The sequence below is a fragment of the Arvicanthis niloticus genome, chromosome 4, assembly GCF_011762505.2.
Source record: "Arvicanthis niloticus isolate mArvNil1 chromosome 4, mArvNil1.pat.X, whole genome shotgun sequence".
NCBI lineage: Eukaryota > Metazoa > Chordata > Mammalia > Rodentia > Muridae > Arvicanthis > Arvicanthis niloticus.
In genome coordinates this window covers 48,536,966-48,557,112 of record NC_047661.1, presented here as the reverse complement: position 1 = coordinate 48,557,112, position 20,147 = coordinate 48,536,966, and the positions used below count along the sequence as shown (strand labels likewise).

The window sequence follows — 20,147 nt, the reverse complement described above, 5'->3', positions numbered from 1 at the left end:
ATACCAGAATGGTTCTATCAAATCAAATAGTAGAAGCAAGAATGACAAAGACAAGTGCTCAGGTAAAACTCATCTTCCTTCTTCCTTTTTTGATAACAGGGCTGCTTTGTAATTTTCTATCATGTATTAACTTAAAGTTTATATTTATAAAGTCATATATCATAGTCATCTCAAAAATTTTAGAATATCACAAAATTCATTCATCAGTTACAATCAGTATTTGAGTATTTCTGAAACTTTTAAATGTACTCCTTAGGTGAGCAAACAAAATGACAGCTAATTCATATATATCATTGTACTTTGCCTACAATCATTTCCCGCCCCCATTCTCTTCCCATTCTTTCACATGGCTCTCCAGTCTCCCCATGGCTGGTTCCTGTCCCTTAGACAGTCTTTGCCATTATTCTTTCATTCTTTCCAACCTCCTCATGATCACATTTCTAGTATATGATCTACACACATATATATGCAAATACACACATGTAATTTTATGTTTTGTATATAATATGGTATTTTGCTGAATCTGCTTATTTCTCTTAATATTCCTAGTTCCACCCATTTTCTTGCAAATGTCATTTTATTTTTTCCAGCTGATTAAAATTCCTGTCTGTCTGTCTGTCTGTCTATGTATGTATGTATGTATGTATGTATCTATCTATCTATCTATCTATCTATCGATCAATCATCTATCTTCTTTGTTCATTTGATGGACATCTAGGCTGGGACCATTTCTGACTATCAAGAATCATGCAGTAATGAATACAGAAATAAAAGCCTGTTTGTGGTACTCATTTGAAGTCCTTCTGGTGTATAGCCTGCATCATATGTATGTCTAGTCCTAGTTTCTTGAGTAACTTCTATTCTAATTTCCATACCATACAACTATATAAAGGTTTAAATTTCCAGATCATTAGTTTCCTCACAAATGACTTATCTATGAGAGATTAATCGTTGTAATTTTATTATGGTACTATGATAGAGGAAAAAAATAACCTACTGGGGAGGAAATAAGAACCTACTAGGGAGGAAATAGGAGAAAACCAAACCAAACCAAACCAAACCAAACAAAACAAAACATGAGCAGAAAGTTCCAACGTGAACAGAATACAGGCAATGCAAGGAATAATTATAGTTTACAGCTATGAATTTTAAGAAATGAATCTTTTAGAGTCTGTTGATCTTTTGGGCACATACCCAAGCGACTCTATGTTGTACCACAGAGACACCTGTTCAATTACGTTCATTGCTGCTTTATTCATCATAGCCAAAAATTTCAAATAGTGTAGATGTGTATCAATGATGAAAGGATCATGAAAAAATGTAGTACATTTACAAAAGGGAATGTTACTTGGCTGTCAAAAGAAGCAAAAAAAGTAAACTTTAAAAGTATTTTGATGAAGTTACATAAAAAGTCATGAGTAAGATATTCCAGACATAAATATGTGGATGTCAAGTCTTCCATAAGCTTGTTAAACTCCATGTAACCACATAGGTTAGTAAAAGAGTAAGGGGGATTAGGGAGGAGAGAACAATTCAATGGAGGGGGAGGAGAGACTGGAATAAGAGGATTAACGGGAGGGAGGGACAAAGGGAGGGAAGGAGGGAGGGAGGGAGAGAGAGAGAGAGAGAGAGAGAGAGAGAGAATGCTCACAAAGAAAGGGTTAAGGAAAGAATGGGGGGAATAACAGCCAAAATTAAGGGTCATTTGAGGGATAATATAGAAACCTACTATGGTGGAAGCTGTTTGAAATATATAATATGTGAAATAAATATAAATGGAATCCCCAGCTAACGATCTGTTCCCATTGAGTCAATCTTCCAGTGCTAGAAATGGGTTGCATCTAACTGAGTTGTTGGTAAAAGGGGCCCTCATGGAAACCCTCAATCAGGTGACTGCCAAGACTAATGGTTGCTCTACACAAACTGACGGGAGGCCTTTTTGTTAAAGAGAACATCCACATATCTCATTGAACACAGAGAAGTGGTGCTGGTGTCTAACTTGAGCTTTCACCCCTACTAACTAGTGTTCATGGTGCTGAAAGGAAGGAGTAAGATAAATACCACCCAGCCACTAACTCTTTGATCAATGGTAACTGTCTGTAAGATACATTGGTACAATAGTGGTTCAAAGTTTATTGGAGTAACAAATGACTATCTGATTGGATTTAAGGCCAACTCTATGAGATAGAACTTAAGTCTGGCTAAAAATCTGACTGGATAGGCCATTGGAGAAAAAAGCATACTTGTCTGCTAAATATAGCAATAAAATCACTCCTAAGGACATTCTATAGATCAGCATCTTGCTCAGCCATCATCAGAGAAACTTCCTTCTACAGGAGATGGGAAGTAATACAGAAACCAACAACTAGACAATGTGAAGGAACATATATATTCATATATATATATATATATATATATATATATATGAATGAGATCTTCACTAAACCCTCTTCTCATGCAAAGATCTTAAGAGCAGGTGGAAATGGAAGATATCAAGGAAACAAGGCTTTCAGATACAAATGAACAGCTGTGCATATGAACATACAGACACTATTGTAGTATGCAAAGGGCTTACACAGATTTAAGCCAGATGGGATTCCAGCACTTAGAGGGGAAATGGACACAATTCTCTATTCCCAAACCCAGAAGCTGTCTCCAAGTGTCATCTGTTTGGAAAAAAAAAATAGTTCTCTCCAAAGGAGTCCCACTGGGTATACAAAGCCCAGGCCCCATGTTCAGCAATAGATGGGCAACACAAAAGTAACTCAATGGGATTTTTAGAGGGTTGTTTCTGTTTTGTTTTATATAATAATAACTTGTTTGATTTTTTAAACCTTACCTTGGTATTTGCCTTATATATAATGATTTTGGATACTTTGGTACATCTGAGTTTTTCATGCTTTATCTTTGTTTATTTTAAATTTAATTTGCTAGTTTTTAAAAATTTTCTTGTATTCTAGAAAGAAAGAGAAAAGGAAAGACGAAGAGGGAAAGGGGAGGGGGGAATGCACCTGGATGAGGAGGATCTGAGACCACTAAAAAAATGAACTAGGGGGTTCCTGAGTCAGGGGAAATGAGGAAAGGATCACATCTGAAATGTAAATAAAATATCCAATAAAAAAAAACCGAACTAATGATGTATTACAACATGGATATACTTCCAAAGCACCACATGACAAATATAAAACCCCACATGTTCTACATGAATCTATTCATATGAAGTGTCAGAGACAGGCAGATGGATAGTTGTCAGAAACAAGGAAGAAGAGATTACTCAGAGGTAAGAGGTTATCTTAACTAGGCTAGTCTAAAGTTTTTCCAATCCCTTTCTTTTTTGTATATTTATTGATAAATTTTACCTCTGAGATTCATTATAGGAACAAAAGAATTATGACAATGTGCCTACTTATTCCATACCATCCTGCTATCTACTTTTTCTGTGAGGCAATAAGGTATTTTAAAAAGTAATACTGGGCATTTTTCAAAGAAATACAAAACATTACATCATTACATATGGGTTGATTCATACTACTAGTATGAAAAAGAAGCAGCCTGATAAAAAAGTGGCACTGAAAAGTAGCAATCCTATATATACACTACAATCGCAAAACCACATTTCTATAGTAATGTATAATAATAAATAGCTAATACGAAAGATCCTTGATTCAATGTGAACATAGGTATTTTTTCAAAAATATAACTGACAATATGTGGTCTACAATTATCTTTGAATCCTTAAAATTTGTCAAACTGGAATATATAAGCTTTAACTAACCCTTTAAAAGGTTAATAATTTATACATATATTTCAGCAGTATACTAAGACTTAAATTATCAATATGGAAAAACACAGCATCAATTTTTAGACATATATGAAGAGGTGAATAAATGTCTTTGTGGAGCTGTTCCACCGGGAAATTAAGCATGGCATATTAAGACTAGATGGCAACAGAACGCATAGCCCAATGAACTAGTTTATTGTAATTAGAGGAATTTTAAATAATACTGGCCTAATTTTCACCAAAATGATAAAAACCTGAATCAAATGTAACCTATAAAAAATTTAAGTAAAACAGGTCACAGTCTTAAATAAGAACAGCAAAATTATAAAACTTCCAGAGGAAAATGTCAGAAAAATCATGATCTACAGTTAAAAAATTCCTTCCATTTTACTGTAACTACAGAACATAAAAAAATAAAAATCAACATGAATTTCTTAACAACTAAACATTAAAACTAATACCTGTTTTATCTATAAACATGTAAACAATGTCCTTCTAGAACCTTTATATGTCAGCCATAAATATAAATATAATTATAAATGTAAATATACCTAAACATATAATCTAGATTTTATTAATATGTGAGAATTTATAAAAGTTTTTTGACTCATATGTAAGCCTGTAGACTAGATGTAATTTTTAATTTCATAAAAGTTAATTTTAAAAACTTACCAGCAGCTTCAAGGACCAATTGTAGTCTGGCTTTGGCCTGCTCAGCTGGAGGCTAAAAATCAACCACAAAAGATATTTACAGGTCAGTTTTAACAAATAGATTTTTAAATTAAAGCACTATGGGGTACAAAAAACTTAAAAAGCCTTGTCACAATCACTATCACTATCCATCTAAATTCTGTCACAGTAATAGTTCACAACCTAATAGTCAAATTACCTATTAATAAAATCAAAGAATTATGAAGCTCTTTGGTTACTACATAACTGTATCATTAGGCAATAACACAAATTACTGTAAGCTTAATAATAAGGCATAAACCACACATTTAAACACAGATTCTCAAACTGTACTACTTCCTTGCATATAAAAACAATTAAATGACCTATCTGAATTTAAATACAGTAATGATTGAAGTCTTGTATGTCTAGGAAGTCAGACTCTAAAAATTAAGCATTTTCTGATCCAGGATCAGATGATTTTAGTGCAGAATTCTACCAGACGTTCAAGGAAGTACTAATACAAATACAGCCCAAACTATCTCAAAAAATGAAAACAGCAGGAACCATATTTAATTCATTCTACAAAGCCATAGTTACTCTGATAACTAAATCACATAAAGACCCAACAAACAAACAGAATTCAGACCAATTTTGCTTACTAATATTGATGCAAAAATATTCAATAAAATTATCACACACCAAATACAAGAACACCTCAAAACCATCATTTATCACAATCAAGTAGGCTTCATCACAGGGATGCAGGAATGGTTCAATATATGAAAACCCAGCAACATAATCCACTAAATAAACAAACTCAAAGAAAAAAGGCACATGATTATCTCATTAAAGCCTTTGATGAAATACAACACCTCTTCACGTTAAAAGTCTTGGAGAGATCTGTAATTGATGGCACATACCTAAACATAGTTAAAAACAATATCCAGCAATCAACAGCCAACATCAAACTAAATGGAGAGAAACTAGAAGCAATCCCACTAAAATCAGGGATAATACAAGGCTACCCAGGCTCTCCCTATTCAATATAGTACTTGAAGTTCTAGCTAGAGCAATTAGACAAAAAAAGGAGATCAAGGGGATTCAAATTTGAAAGGAAGAAGCTAAGGTATCACTGTTTACAGATGATATAATAATATACATAAGCAAACCTCAAAATTACACCAGGGAACTCCTACAGTCGAAAAATAGCTTCAGCAAAGTGGCTGGATACAAAATGATCTCAAACAAATTAGTATGTTCCTTTATACAAGTGATAGACAGGTTGAGTAAGAAATTAGGGAAACAAACCGTTCAAAACAGCCACGAACAATGTAGAATATCTTGGTGTAACTCTAACCAAGCAAGTGAAAGATTTGTATCGTAAGAACTTCAAATCCCTGAAGAAGGAAATCGATGAAGACCTGAGAAGATTTTGAAATATCTCCAATGCTCATTGATTGGACATAGTGAAAATGGCCATCTTATCAAAAGCAATCTATAGAACCAATGCAACCTTTATCAAAATTCCAACACAATTCTCAGACACTGAAAGAGCAATTCTCAATTTCATACAGAAAAACAAAACTACCCAGGATAGCCAAACAATTTTCAACAATAAAAGAACTTCTGGGGGAATCATCATCCCTGACCTATCACTATTGTTGTCCTACACAGCAATAGTGCTATTAATATAGAGACAGGTTTATCAGTGGAATATAATTGAAGACTCAGAAATAAACCCACTTTTTATGGACACATGATCTTTAACAAAGAAGCCAAAAACATACAGTGAAAAAAAGAAAGAAAGAAAGCACCTTCAATAAATGGTGCTGGTCTCACTGGTAGTCTGCATGTAAAAGAATGAAAATAGATCCATATTCATTGCCTTGACAAAGCTGATGTCCAAGTGGATCAAGGACCTTAACATAAATCCAGATACACTCAATCTAATAGAAGAGAAAGCGGCAAAGAGCCTCAAACTCATTGGCACAGGGGAAAATTTCCTGAACAGAACACCAATAGCTCAGGCACTAAGATCAACAATTGAAAAATGGGATCTCATGAAACTTAAAAGCTTCTGCAAGGCAGAGGACACTGTTAATAGGACAAAAAAGCAACATACAGATTGGGAAATGACCTTCACTAACCCTCCATCTGACAGAGGGCTAATATCCAGAATGTATAAAGACCTCAAAACATTAACTTTTCAAAAACCAAATAACTCAATCACAAAATGGGGTACAGGGCTAAACAGAGAATTCTCAACAGAGGAATCTCGAATGGTCAAGAAGCACTTAAAGAAATGTCCAGCATGCTTAGACATTAGGTAAATGAAAATCAAAATGACTCTGAGATTCCACCTCACACCAATCAGAATGGCTAAGATCAAAAATTCAAGTGACAGCACATGCTAAGGAGGATTTGGAGAGAGGAACACTCCTCTATTGCTGGTGGTATGGAAAACTGGTGCAACCCCTCTGGAAATCACCTGGTGGTTACTCAGAAATTTGAAAATTGTTCTACTGAAGACCCAGATATACTGCTCCTAGGTATATACTCAGAAATGCTCCACCATGCCACAGGGACATGTTTCCACTATGTTCATAACAGCCTTATTTATAATAGCCAGAAGCTGGAAAGAAGCCAGAGGTCCCTCACCTGAAGAACGCATACAGAAAATACTATTCCACTATTAAAAACAAGGACATCATGAATTTTGCAGGCAAATTGACAGAACTAGAAAATATCATCCAGAGTGATGTAACACAGATCCAAAAAGACATGAATGGTATGTACTCACTGATAAGTGGATATTAGCCCAAAAGTACAGAATACCCATAATACAACGCACAGATTGTAAGAAGTTTAGCAGGAAGGAAAGTCCACGTGAGGATGTTCCAATTTCACTTAGAAGGGGGAACAAAATAATCATGAACGGTAGAGGGACTGAGTGATTTAAGTTGGAGAGGAGAGGGGGAAGCAAAAAGGGAGGCAGGATCAGGTATGGGGCAAGAAAGGACAGAAGCCCAGAGGGCTGGGAGAATGAAGGAAATACACAGCTTCTGTGGGTAAGGGGACCCTCTAGAGAGTCCCAGAGAAGTGGGATGTGAGGGACTCCCAGGAGTCAATGGGGATGACCTTAGCCAAAACACCCAACAGTTGGAAGAGGGAACCTAGAGATCACTTCCAGTAGATAGACAGGGCCATAAGTGGAGGAATAGGATTACCAACTAGCAGTAAAATTTTCTGAGTCAGAATTGTTCCTGTCTAAAAGAAATGCAGGGCCAAGAATGGAGTAGAGACTGAAGGAAAGGCTGTCTAGTGAGCAGCCCATCTTGGGATTCATCCCATGGGGCAACAAACCCTGACACTATTACTGATGCCATGTTGTTCTTATAGACAGGAGCTTAGCATGGCTGCCCTCTGAGAGGCCCTACCAGCAGCTGACTGAGACAGATATAGATACTTAAAGCCAACTATTAGACTGAGGTTGGGGACGCCTATGGAAGAGATAGGGGAAGGATTGAAGGAGCTGAATGGAATGGCAACTCTACAGGAAGACCAACAGTGTCAACTAAGCTGGACCCTAGGAGCTCCTAGAGACTAGGCCACCAACAAAAGAGTATATATGGGCATGTCAGAAGCCCCCCTGCACATACATAGCAGAAGACTGACATGTCTGGTCTCAGTTGGAGAGGATGCACCTAATCCTGTAGAACTTGAGGTACCAGGAAAAGGAGATGTGGGGTACTCTCTCAGAGGCAAAGGGGAGGGGGGATGAGATGAAGAATTGTGGGAGGGGGAAGCAGAAAAGGGGGGTCTGGAACGTAAATAAATAAAACAATTTCAGAAAAAGAGAAAAAATAACTTGGAAAAACAATACTTGTAAACTAAATCCAAAGAATACATTCAAAAGATGATCTACCATGATCAAGTAGACCTCGTCCAAGAGATGTGGGGATGACTTGGTATGTAAAAATTAATAAATGTAGGCTACCATATTAAAAAAATCATCAAATACTGAAAAAGGCCCTTGACAAAATTAAACAACTCTTCATGATAAAAGTCCTGAAGAGATTAGTGATATAAGGACATACCTCAGAATAATAAGGCAAGTCCATAGCCAACATCAACTTAATGAAGACACTCAAAGCAATTCCACAAACATCAGGAACAAGACAAGGCTGCCCACTCTCTCCATACCTTGAAGTCTTTGTTAAAACAACTCAAGGAGATCAAAGCGATACAAATTGGTAAGGAAGAAGTCAAAGTATCTTTGTTTGCAGATGACATGTATATATATATAAGTGACCCTGAGAACTCTACCAAGGAACTCCTAAAGCTGATAAACACTTGCAGCAAAGTGGCTGGATACAAAATTAACTTGAAAAAAATTAGCAGCTCCATAAAGAAATGATAAACTGGCTCAGAAAGAAGTTAAAAAAAAACCATCATTTACAACAGCCAGAAATAATAAAAGATATATTGGTGTAACTCTAACCAAGCAAGTAAAAGACTTGTATGACATGAACTTCAAATCTTTGAAGTTAGAAATTGAAGATCTCAGAAGACAAAAGGATCTCTCATGCTCATGGATCTATAGGGTTAATATAGTAAAAATGGCCATCATACGAAAAGCAGTCTATACATTTTAATGTAATCTCCATCAAAATTTCAACACATTTCTTCACAGATCTTGAAAGGACAATTCTCAACTTCATATAGAAAAAAAATCCAGTATAGCTGCTAATAACAATCCTGAACAACAACAAAAAAGATATTATGGAGGTCTTACCATTTTCAAGTTGTACTACAGAACTAGAGTAATAAAAACCACATGGTATTGGAATAAAAACATGCACATTGATCAAGAAAATCTAACTGAAGACTCAGATGTAAATTCACATATGTATGGACACCTGATTTTTGATAAGGATGTCAGAGATACACACTGAAAAAAAAGGCAGTATTTTTTTAACAAAAGTTGCTGGTCAACCTGGATGCTTGCATGTAGAAGAATGCAAATAGATCCATAGCTTGCACGCTCGACAAAACTCAACTCCAATGGCTCAGAGACTACAACATAAAGCCTGATATACTGGACCTGATAGAGAAAGTGAGGAATAACTTTGAACTCAATAGCAAAGGAGATTTCCTGAGGGAAACACTGACAGCATAGATTCTAAGAACAACAATTATAAACAGGATGTCATGCAACTGAAAACCTCTGTAAAGCAAAAAACACTGTCAAACAAAAAGGTGGCCTATACAATGGGAAAAGATTTTCTTCAACTCCATATCCAATAGAGGACTAATATCTAAAATACATAACAAAACCCCTCAAAACTAGACATCAACAAGCCAAATTATCCAATTTAAAAATGAGGTACAGATCTGACAAAGAAGTCTTAATAGAAAACCTCAAATGGCTCAGAAACACTTAAAACAATGCTCAACATCCTTAGCCAGGAGGGAAATGCAAATCAAAATTACTTTGAGATTCCATCTTACACCTGTCAGGATGGCTAAGAAAACAAAACAAGTGATAGCTCCTGCTGAGGAGGATGTGAAGCATGGCAAACACTCTTCCACTGCTGGTGAGAGAGCAACCTTGTACAGCTACTATGGATATCAATATAGTGGTTTCTCTGAAAATTGGCACTGAAAAATACATAAGCTCCAGATATATGGTTCTTGGTCTTATAACCAAAGGACACTCTATCCTACCACAGTGACACTTGCTCAACTATGTTCATAGCAGCTTTATTCATAATAGCCAGAAACTGGAAATAACCTAGATGTCTCTCAAAGACAATGTAGTTCATTTATATACTCAAGTTAAATTAAGTCACACAATTTAACTCAGCTGTCAAAAAAAAAAATGACATCATGAAATCTGTAGGCAATGGGTGATGAAACTAGAACAAATCATCTCAAGTAAGGTAACCCAGACACTGAAAGATAAATATGGTATGTATTCACTTAATGTGGGCATTAGTCATATAAATAAATGATAACCAACCTACAATCTGAAGACCTAGAAAGGTTATAGAGGAAGGAACATGGGAAAATATGGATCTCCTGGGGAGGAGAAAATAGAATAGATTTTAAAATGGACTGGGGGCAGGTAGGGACAGGAATGTAGTGATAAAGTGGGGAGGGTAAGAGAGATAGGTTTGATGGCAGAAATGTGGGGAAAGACAGATGGAAATGAGGGGCATTTAAAGGATGATATGGGAACCTCATGCAATGGAAACTTCCTCAAATATATAAAAGTGATGCTAAATGAGGTCTCTTAATAGTGGAGTATATGAGATCTCAACTGGCCATCTCTTGTCACCAACTGAGACTTCCAGTAGCAGGACTGGGTTACATTAAATTGAGTTGTTGGCCAAATGAGTTCCATGGAAATCAACAACCTAGGGTGTTTCCAAGAAAATGGGTTGCTCTCAGAAAACTGACCTGTAGAACTCATTATTATTGAATATAGAGAAGTTGAGCTGGTACCTACATGGAGCCTTTATTCTTATATTCTAGTGTCTTTGGTGCTAGAAGATACTCTGTAGGCTACCAAAAGACAAACATAAACCCCAGTCAAGGCGTAAATTGACTTACAATCTGTCCTCCGTGTAAGATATGCTAAAACAATGATGACACAGAACTTGTGGGAGCATCTAACCAATGTCAGATTTGATTGGGGGCCTATTCCATAAGATGGAACCCATACCCAATACTGCTTGGGTGATCAAGAACCAGAGATTAGATAACTCAGAGACTTGGGGGAAAACCAAACACCCATGGTCAAAAAACGTACTCATAAAAAGACTCCTAATGAAATTCAGTTATACCTATAGATCAGTGATTTCATTATTCAGTCATCAGAGATGCTTCCTTCTGCAGCAGATGGGAACAAATGCAAAGACCCACAATCCAACATTACACAGAGAGAGTCATTTGAACACACAGTTCTAAATAGGATGTCTCCATCAAATCCCTCTCCTCAGAGCTCAGGGAACCCCATGGAAAAGGAGGTTGAAAGAGTGTAAGAGCCGGGAGAGAAGGGAGAGAACATAAGAACAAGGCCTTCAAAATCAGTTATGCAAAGCTCACATAAACTCACAGAGACTGAAGCAGCAAGCACAGGACCTACACAGGTCGGCACTAGGTTCTCTGATTTCAGGTTAGCACTTTTGTTGGACTTCTGAGTATGTGAATGAGTGGGTCTCTGATTTCTGAGCCAGCTCTTGGAACTCTTTACCTTCTATTTGGTTTCCTTGTCTAGTCTCAACTGATGGTTTTGGCTAAGTCTTACTATATTTATTTTGTGTGGTACTTTTTTGTAGATGTTTCCACTGGGATTGGGCTGAAAAACTCTGAATTTTGTTAATTTCGAGGGGGGTGTTTTGTGTTTTTTTGTTTGTTTATTTGTTTTTGTTTTGTAATGGTCTCTGTCTCTTGCAAGGAGAAGTTTTTTTTTTTTTTTTTTTTTTGATGAGTGGTAAGGATCACTATTATATGAAAAATAAATACTTAGAATATAGTTTGGAATTGTGTACTTACTAAAGTATTGGTTCAAGGTTCTCTAAGATCTATGACTTCACTAGCACTGTGCAGTTGGCTAGGTTTCCAGTACTGTAATTTCCCTCTTATGTCAAATTAGAAGTTGCTGGATTACTGCCAATGTGTGAGTGCCACTCCTGCATCCTTATGGCTATTGCATCATGTTGGCTTGATGTGGTTTGTCAGTATCACGCTGGGAGAACTGTAGGTTGCTTCTCTCTTTTGGAAGCTTCTTTTTGAGATTGGGGGGGGGGGTCCTTCTGTGATGTTTAGGACTCCTTGTGGTTTGTAGGTTGAAGTGGTTTTCATGCCCTAGCCTCTCCAGTAGATGGGATGTCTAACAACACAGCTAACCATTGGCTTTTAGGACCTAAGGTTATGGGATTTTAAAAATAATTTTCAGGTAGTTATAAAGATCACATAGATTAAAAATGACTCCTCTGAATAGTTCAGAACTGTATCCTAAGCACTCAAAGAAGCTGTTGGAATATATAATACTTAATAAACAATTTATTGAATAAATGAATGAATCTTCTTTTTTCACTGCAAAAATAATGAAATCAACTAAAGTTGAATGTTATCTATATAGTATACCTAACACCTAGACACAGTGGTAAGTTCCTAGTTTATATGTGTGAATTAGCTGTGCTAGCTCGTTCTATCTCTGGCATCTTTCCAAACTCCTACTAGTCAGTCAGTATGTCATTTAGAGGATCTGTGCATGTGTGTGCATGTGTATGCATGTGTGTGCATGTGTGTGTGTATGAGAGAGAGAGAGAGAGAGAGAGAGAGAGAGAGAGAGAGAGAGAGAGAGACTGAACATGGGTACAATCCAAAGATGTGTGTGAGGAGACCAGAAATCAACTTCAGATATCCTTCTATATTGCTCTCCACTTTGAGATTTTTTTGACAGTTATGTTGATTTAAAATATGTGAGTGTGGTTGTAAAAAATGCCATAGGGTCTATCTGGAAAGCAGAGGACAATTTGTGGAAGTTGATTCTCTTACTGACTCCTGAATGACAGTATCCAGGCAACTTAGAGAAATCATAATAAGATTTTTGTTTTTTTCAAATAAGAGAAAGCAATCTTAATCTTTTTCCTGTATTTTTATTGGATATTATATTTACATTTCAGATTTTATCACCTTACCCCATTGACCCCACCACCCATGAACCTCCTATCCCATTCCCCCTCCTCCTGCTTCTATGAGGATGTGCCCCCACCTACGCCCCCCAGTCCCACCTCCCCACCCTCAAATTCCCCCCCACTCGGTGTTCAGCCTTCATGGGACAAAGAATCTCCTCTCACACCTATGCCCGACAAGGCCATCCTCCCCTACATATACAGATGGAATCATGGGTCCCTCTGTATGTGCTCCCATGCTGGTGGTTTAGACCCTGGGAGCTCTGGTTGGTTGGTATTGTTGATGTCCGCATGGGGCCACGAACCCTTTCAGGGCCTTCAGTCTTCTCTCTGACTTCTCCATTAGAAACCCCTTGATCAGATCAGTGGTTAGCTGTGAGCATCTGCCTCTGAATATATCAGACTCTGGAAGACCTCTAAGGAGACAGCTATATAAGGCTCTTGTCAGCATGCACTTCCTGACATCCACATCAGTGTCTACCTTTGGTGACTGTACATGGGATGGATACCCAGGTGGAATAGTCTCCAGATGGCCCCAACTTCAGTCTCTGTCCCACACTTTGTCTCCATATTTGTTCCCTTAAGTATTTTGTTACTCCTTCTAAGTAGGACTGAGGCATCCACACTTGGTCTTCCTTCTTCATGAGCTTCATGAGGTCTGTGAGTTGAATTGTTACTCCTTCTAAGTAGGACTGAGGCATCCATACTTGGTCTTCCTTCTTCATGAGCTTCATGTGGTCTGTGAGTTGAATCTTGGCTATTCCAAGCTTTGGGGCTAATATTCGCTTATCAGTGAGTAAATACCATGTGTGCTCTTTTGTGATTGGGTTACCTCACTCAGGAAGATATTTTCTAGTTCCATCCATTTACCTAAGAATTTCTTGAATTCATTATTTTTAATAGCTCAGTCATACTTCGTTGTGTAACTGTACCACATTTTTTGTATCCATTCCTCTGTTGAACGACCTCTGGGTTCTTTCCAGCTTCTGGCTATTATAAATAAGGCTGCTATGAACACAGTGGAGCATATGTCCTTGTTGGAGCATCTTCTGGGTATATGCCCAGGAGTGGTATAGCTTAAGTATTCTTGCTTACCCTCGAAGAAACCTGATGTTAGACTAAAAGGAAACCCCAAAAAGCAAGGAAAGTCATTTTTCAGGGAAGATGAAGTTAAACTAAGTAAACAGCACGTAATGCATCCTCATACTGATGCAGTAGTTGTCAAATTTGTATTAACCAAATTCTGAATATGTATTGATCACTCCCAGTTTTCACCGATCCAGATTTCAAGCCTTTACCATCTTCTACCTCAGACCTTAATAATTATGCATACATACTGAACAAAGAGAAAGGTCAAAGTAGATACTTGAGATACAAAGCAGCCTTAAAAGACTGTGATGTTAAAAGAGGCAGGTCAATGAGATTCCTTCCTTAAGCTCTTGACTCTATACATTACATATACGAAGTAATATATAGACTCAAGCAGAAAGAGTATCACATCACATGGGACACAAGGACTGAATGGCTTCTATCTCTAGCAGCATCCATGTTTCAGAGAAAATACTTTAAAAAGATCAGTGATGACATTGTTCAGTTTTGTTTATATAATGCACATGCATTTGATGCATGCTCATAGTCAGGGTTGGTACCATGCATTCTCCCCAACTGCCAATGTTTACTTTTACTGTATCCAAACCGCTCCTATGAAGAACAATGGCCCTGAACTTTCTGCTGGTACTTTTACCTAAAATATCTGTGGAGTTATAAAGTCACATTGACAGGTAAAGGATTTTAAAAATTGTCCTTAACTTTTTAAGTATTATTTAGTTAAAACTTATAATATTGTTAATTTGATGTGTAATTTTTATAAAGATTAAACAAAAACAGTATTTAACTCAATAAAATGAGAAAAAAATGACCTTTGTTTGTATTTGTACCACTATTTGCTCTGTTTGCATCCAGACCATGTTAAACTTTGATATAGGACTCAATACATGAGTAAGGGATTTGCAAGAAATGGGATAGAAAACCACTGGTAGGAGACTAGAGTATGTCACACAGTAGACAGGGTGGTACCATTAAAGCCTGAGCTATAACAACAATCCTCTGCTCTTTAGCTTCAAACTGGGAGTAAGCTATCTTATCATACAGCTGCCTGCAGTGGCAACAGCAGTGATACAGGCTGTGTAGGATTATCGTGAGCTGGGCACAATAATGCATACCAGTGACCTCTACACAAGGTTGAGACAAGAGGAGCGGGAGGTTCAGACCACTTCAGTCTACCCAGTGATAATCTATTTTAAAACAAAAACAAACACAAAATAAAACAAATAATAAAAGTTTTTTTTTTAAAAAAAAAAAAAAAAAGAAAGCATTTTTGGTTATACTGATGTGACCAGATCATTGAAAGAATGGTCTAGTAACTAAAATAAGCTTGTAGTCAAAACATAATTTAAGTGATAATACACACTTTATAATTAAAATCTAATTACAGAAATTTCAGTTGGACAGCATATGAAACATAAAAACGAACAAAAATATATCTAGTAAGTTAAACTTTGAACATTCAATATATGTAAAGCAATATCTTGTTCATTAAGCTTGTTAAATCATTTTCATTAATTACTACACTTCATTTATTTTGTAATATGGCTTTAGTATGTAAACTCAGGTGCTGAGATTTGTTTGAAAGATGATTTAGTATACTAAAAACACAGGCTCCTGAGTGAGTGAGTTTTAACAGTGTGGGTTGACATCCATTATTTGCTGGATGTTGAAGATGTCTTTTAGTCTTTCTGCATCTCAATTTCATTATCAATTAAGCCATGAAAATAAAAGTACTGAAGCTTCTTCAATAATATTGTAATTGGGACCCTCCAAAATTAAAAGTTTGAGCTTTGCTGCCATCATTCCTGAGTTTTATATGAGAATTTTTCTTCATCCTTCTTGAGGAGTGTATTGTTCGAAGACTTTATTGTGAGTGCCTCATAGAGTTTAATGTGTATGTGCACCATTAACTATGGAAGCCATTTAAGTGCTAAGTATACAGTAAGAGTTGTACATGTTAGTTACGGTTATGAGTACTAGAATTTCATTATTATTACTATGGTTTTCCTACAGAAATTTATATTTAGTTTCATAGATACACACTATGAAATAGAGTAAGATTCTACAACATAATGGGATAACAATATTTAGTCTTCCTTATAGAACATTAACCCTATGACTAAAATATTAGACATCCATTTTGAAAAATTATACCTCTATCATGTCACAAATCCTAAGTTATGCAGGTTTTAGTTAAAACAAAAACAAACTATTTCTAAAGTTTGTAAGAACAGTGACAAACTGGAAAAGTATTTGGGTGGCATGCCTTAATTTAACATAGTTTTTCTTTCTTTCTTTTTTTTTTGTTTGTTTGTTTGTTTTTTGTTTTTCGAGACAGGGGTTGTCTGTCCTGGAACTCACTCTGTAGACCAGGCTGGCCTCAAACTCAGAAATCCGCCTGCCTCTGCCTCCCAAGTGCTAAAGGCGTACGCCACCACCGCCTGGCCAACATAGTTTTTCTTTACGAAACACTATAATAACTATTCTATTCATGTGCATGGATTGCTAAGAATGAAAGTAGTCAAATCTATGTGGGTTTATTTTCATGTGGCTTAATTTATCTACTATACATGCTTTAATTAACAGTTAAAGATACTGTTTAAGAAAAAACACTCTTAATGAAAGAATTTAAGATATAAGTGAATTCTTATCTTTAATACTGTAATACAATTTTCTCAGACATATCAGAATCACATTTCACATTTTACTGTGAATTTTCATTAAAAGTAAATTGTTTATGGTTTAGATTTTTTCTGCATAGTTTTTTATGAATTCTACAAAACTTTAAAATTATTTAAAAATGAAATGTATCTTAATCACAAGTTTCATTACATCTAAAGAAGAATAAGAATAAATGTTTAGTCCCATTTTCTATAAAACAATAATAATCACCCTAATTTCTGTAGGAATAAAGTAGGATATAAACAAACCCAAACCCCAAAGTATTCATTTTCTGTTACTGTGTCAGCATCGTCATCCTTTACAGGGTTACTAGAATTAAGTTCCTTAATCAGTGTTTTTTGTCAAGTATATGCTGGCATTTTGTTCAAACTGATAATATAGTTTTTGTCTGTCTGCCTCCCCAAAACATTCCAATACACTGTTTCCTTCCTAGATCTAACAGTTGATACAATTTGGATAATAGCCAATAGATGGCACTGTTCCCACTAGGTAACAAAGATTTTATAAAGGACTTACTATATACACACATTATTAAGACCAACTATCTGCTCAAATCACTGAATTTGATTTTTTTTCTTATAATAGGGAACACATACTCCAAATAAAATTAACACATTTGTATTTACTACTTACAGAATAAGACAAATAAAAAAGAATAAGACAAATCAAACTAAGGCAAGGCATTTAGTTATTTACAAAAACATATGAATGGTTATGAGACACTAGGAATATAAAAAAGATGCTATCTTCTAGTTTCTGATAATTACAGTCAAATGATAAGTAGAATTATCAATGTAAATATTCACAGAGACACAGGGGATCATCCTCAGAGGGAAATGGATCTGGGAAAGTGTAAAGAAGATGATAACTCAACTGCCTAGAAAGGAGTGGGAAATGAACTAGTAAGGACAAAACTAAGAGAATAGGAGTACAACTTTGGACTCATGACTCAGCATGGTAAGATGTAATCTTGGAGGAGGGATAGGGTCTACAGAACTAGAGGGGTCAGATATCTTTACAAAATTTGGCTTTTCTTTTTATGATTGAGATCCAGTAAAGGTGTGACAGAGGAGTAATGTGATCAAATTTACATTGTGGAAAAATCACTTGAGGGGCTGAGCCTCCGAGTTTCAATATGCTAAGACTGGGGGCGGGACTCTAACAAAGCTGCCCTGTCGGTGCTATACAAGCAACATGAAAGAAAGATTTCCCCATAGCAGTGGAAAAGGAGGAGGTATGAGAAAACCAAGGTAAACTAAGGCTGTGTCTTTAGACAGAATGTTCCTTTGTGATTAAACAGTCTTGAAGATGCAGATACATTCTTCCTCATGTATCAGGGAATAAAGCACCAGCATACTTTCCTTATTGCCAGACATGTACAGTAATGAAGTATCTGAATCTTCAAAAGATTCCAACTTCATTATGCCATTTATATTGTAATTTTTAAGGTCCTTCCTTCAGGGAATTTTTCTGCAGCAAGGTTAAGAATGGGTCGTGGCCACTTTAGGTATATCAGATATCCTACATATCAGATGTTTAGATTATGACTCACAACAGTGGCAAAACTACATGTATCAAATAGCAATGAAGTAGTTTTATGGTGGGGGCCACCACAACCTGAGGAAATATTAAAGAGCTGCAGCATTAGGGGGGTTGAGAACCACTGGTCTAGAGGCACATAGGAGAAATACCACAAATGTTAGATCTAGTCTATAACGTGAGAGGTGGAAAAAGAGGCACCTTACCCCACGAATATGCTATCCACTCCATATATTCATAAAATATCTTTTAAAATCCATAGTGCAGAACCCAAGGTGCTGCTCTCTCCTTCATGCGCCCCAATCCAGTCTCTCTTTGGAGTGCATATTTTGCTTTTCATTGCTAAATAACTTTCTACTTAGACTATGAATTTCAGCTAACTTCAATGTTTTCTTTCAGGAATCAAGAGAAACCTTCACTCAGGAACAATCTTTGTGAGCATGAATTTAAATGGACTAAGAATTAAAGTAGGGATCCAGTACCAAGGTTATTCTTAGTAGTACAGAAAATAAACAACAAAGCTTTAACAAGAGCAGAGTCAACCAAGGGTGGACAGAATGATACAGTTTTGATAAACCCTAAGGGGATAACAGGTTCTTAAATAGACACTGCAGAGGAACAATGAAAAATCAAGAGTTACGGTTAAAACAATGTATTTTCTTAGCTCTTTCCAAGTAACCCTAGAATGTTTTTACTTTTAATTTTGCTTGTATCAGTGTACCTTATTGCATTGGTCTTATCTACTTTATAGTTTTGTAACAACCTGTACTGTTTTTATCTTTAAAATACATTCATAAGAATGAACACCAATGCCTTCAATGTCTGTCACTTCTATTTATTAGATTATACTGCATGAAGACAGGGTCATCCCTTCTAGTGTCGTGTACTCTGCCACTGTCACCTAACTGATAGGGGCTGATGTCAACAGACACCTGTGAGAGAGTATGTACAGTGGGAGAGTATGTACAGTGGGAGGGTATGTACAGTGGGAGGGTATGTACAGTGGGAGGGTATGTACAGTGGGAGGGTATGTACAGTGGGAGGGTATGTACAGTGGGAGAGTATGTACAGTGGGAGAGTATGTACAGTGGGAGGGTATGTACAGTGGGAGGGTATGTACAGTGGGAGAGTATGTACAGTGGGAGAGTATGTACAGTGGGAGAGTATGTACAGTGTGCTTAGGCCACATTTAGTAACATCCATAAGAGATCCTTTCTACTCATTAGGTACTCTAAGTATGTTATGTTTTCAGTGATAGCTGGCTGTCTCACATGTCAAATTAGAAGCTACTCTCCAATATTATGAGGCCTTCTGCTCATGTCAGCTCTCTCCAACAGACACTTTATAAAGAAAACAAAGGTACTTTCTTACCTTCTCATTCTTACCTATTTTTTTCCTTAATAAATATTTACTTTCTTCACTGTGTTTAATATTTGCTCTCAAGCCTATGTTAAAATGTACTTTAATGAACTTTGTGGTTTAATGTGTTGTAAAAAAAATGTTCACGGTCATATATTTAATTTTTAAACTTTACTGACATATGAGTGACTCATAATGTGCATATTAGAAGTATAAAATGTGATAAATAAATGTGGACTTTACTTTTTGTATCTTTTATGACTATGTATGTCGTAAGAATATTAACAATCTACTCTCAGCAA

At 36.3% G+C, this 20,147-nt stretch overlaps 1 protein-coding gene across 1 annotated transcript in view; it reads right to left on the bottom strand.

Annotated features, from left to right (window-relative positions):
* Nucleotides 1-20,147, bottom strand: part of Rsrc1 (arginine and serine rich coiled-coil 1) — a 318,816-nt gene that overhangs the window by 137,950 nt on the left and 160,719 nt on the right. Inside the window, exon 8 of the mRNA XM_076933454.1 lies at nucleotides 4,454-4,505. Within this exon, the coding sequence (XP_076789569.1) occupies nucleotides 4,454-4,505 (52 nt within the window). The remainder of the gene's footprint in view (nucleotides 1-4,453; nucleotides 4,506-20,147) is intronic.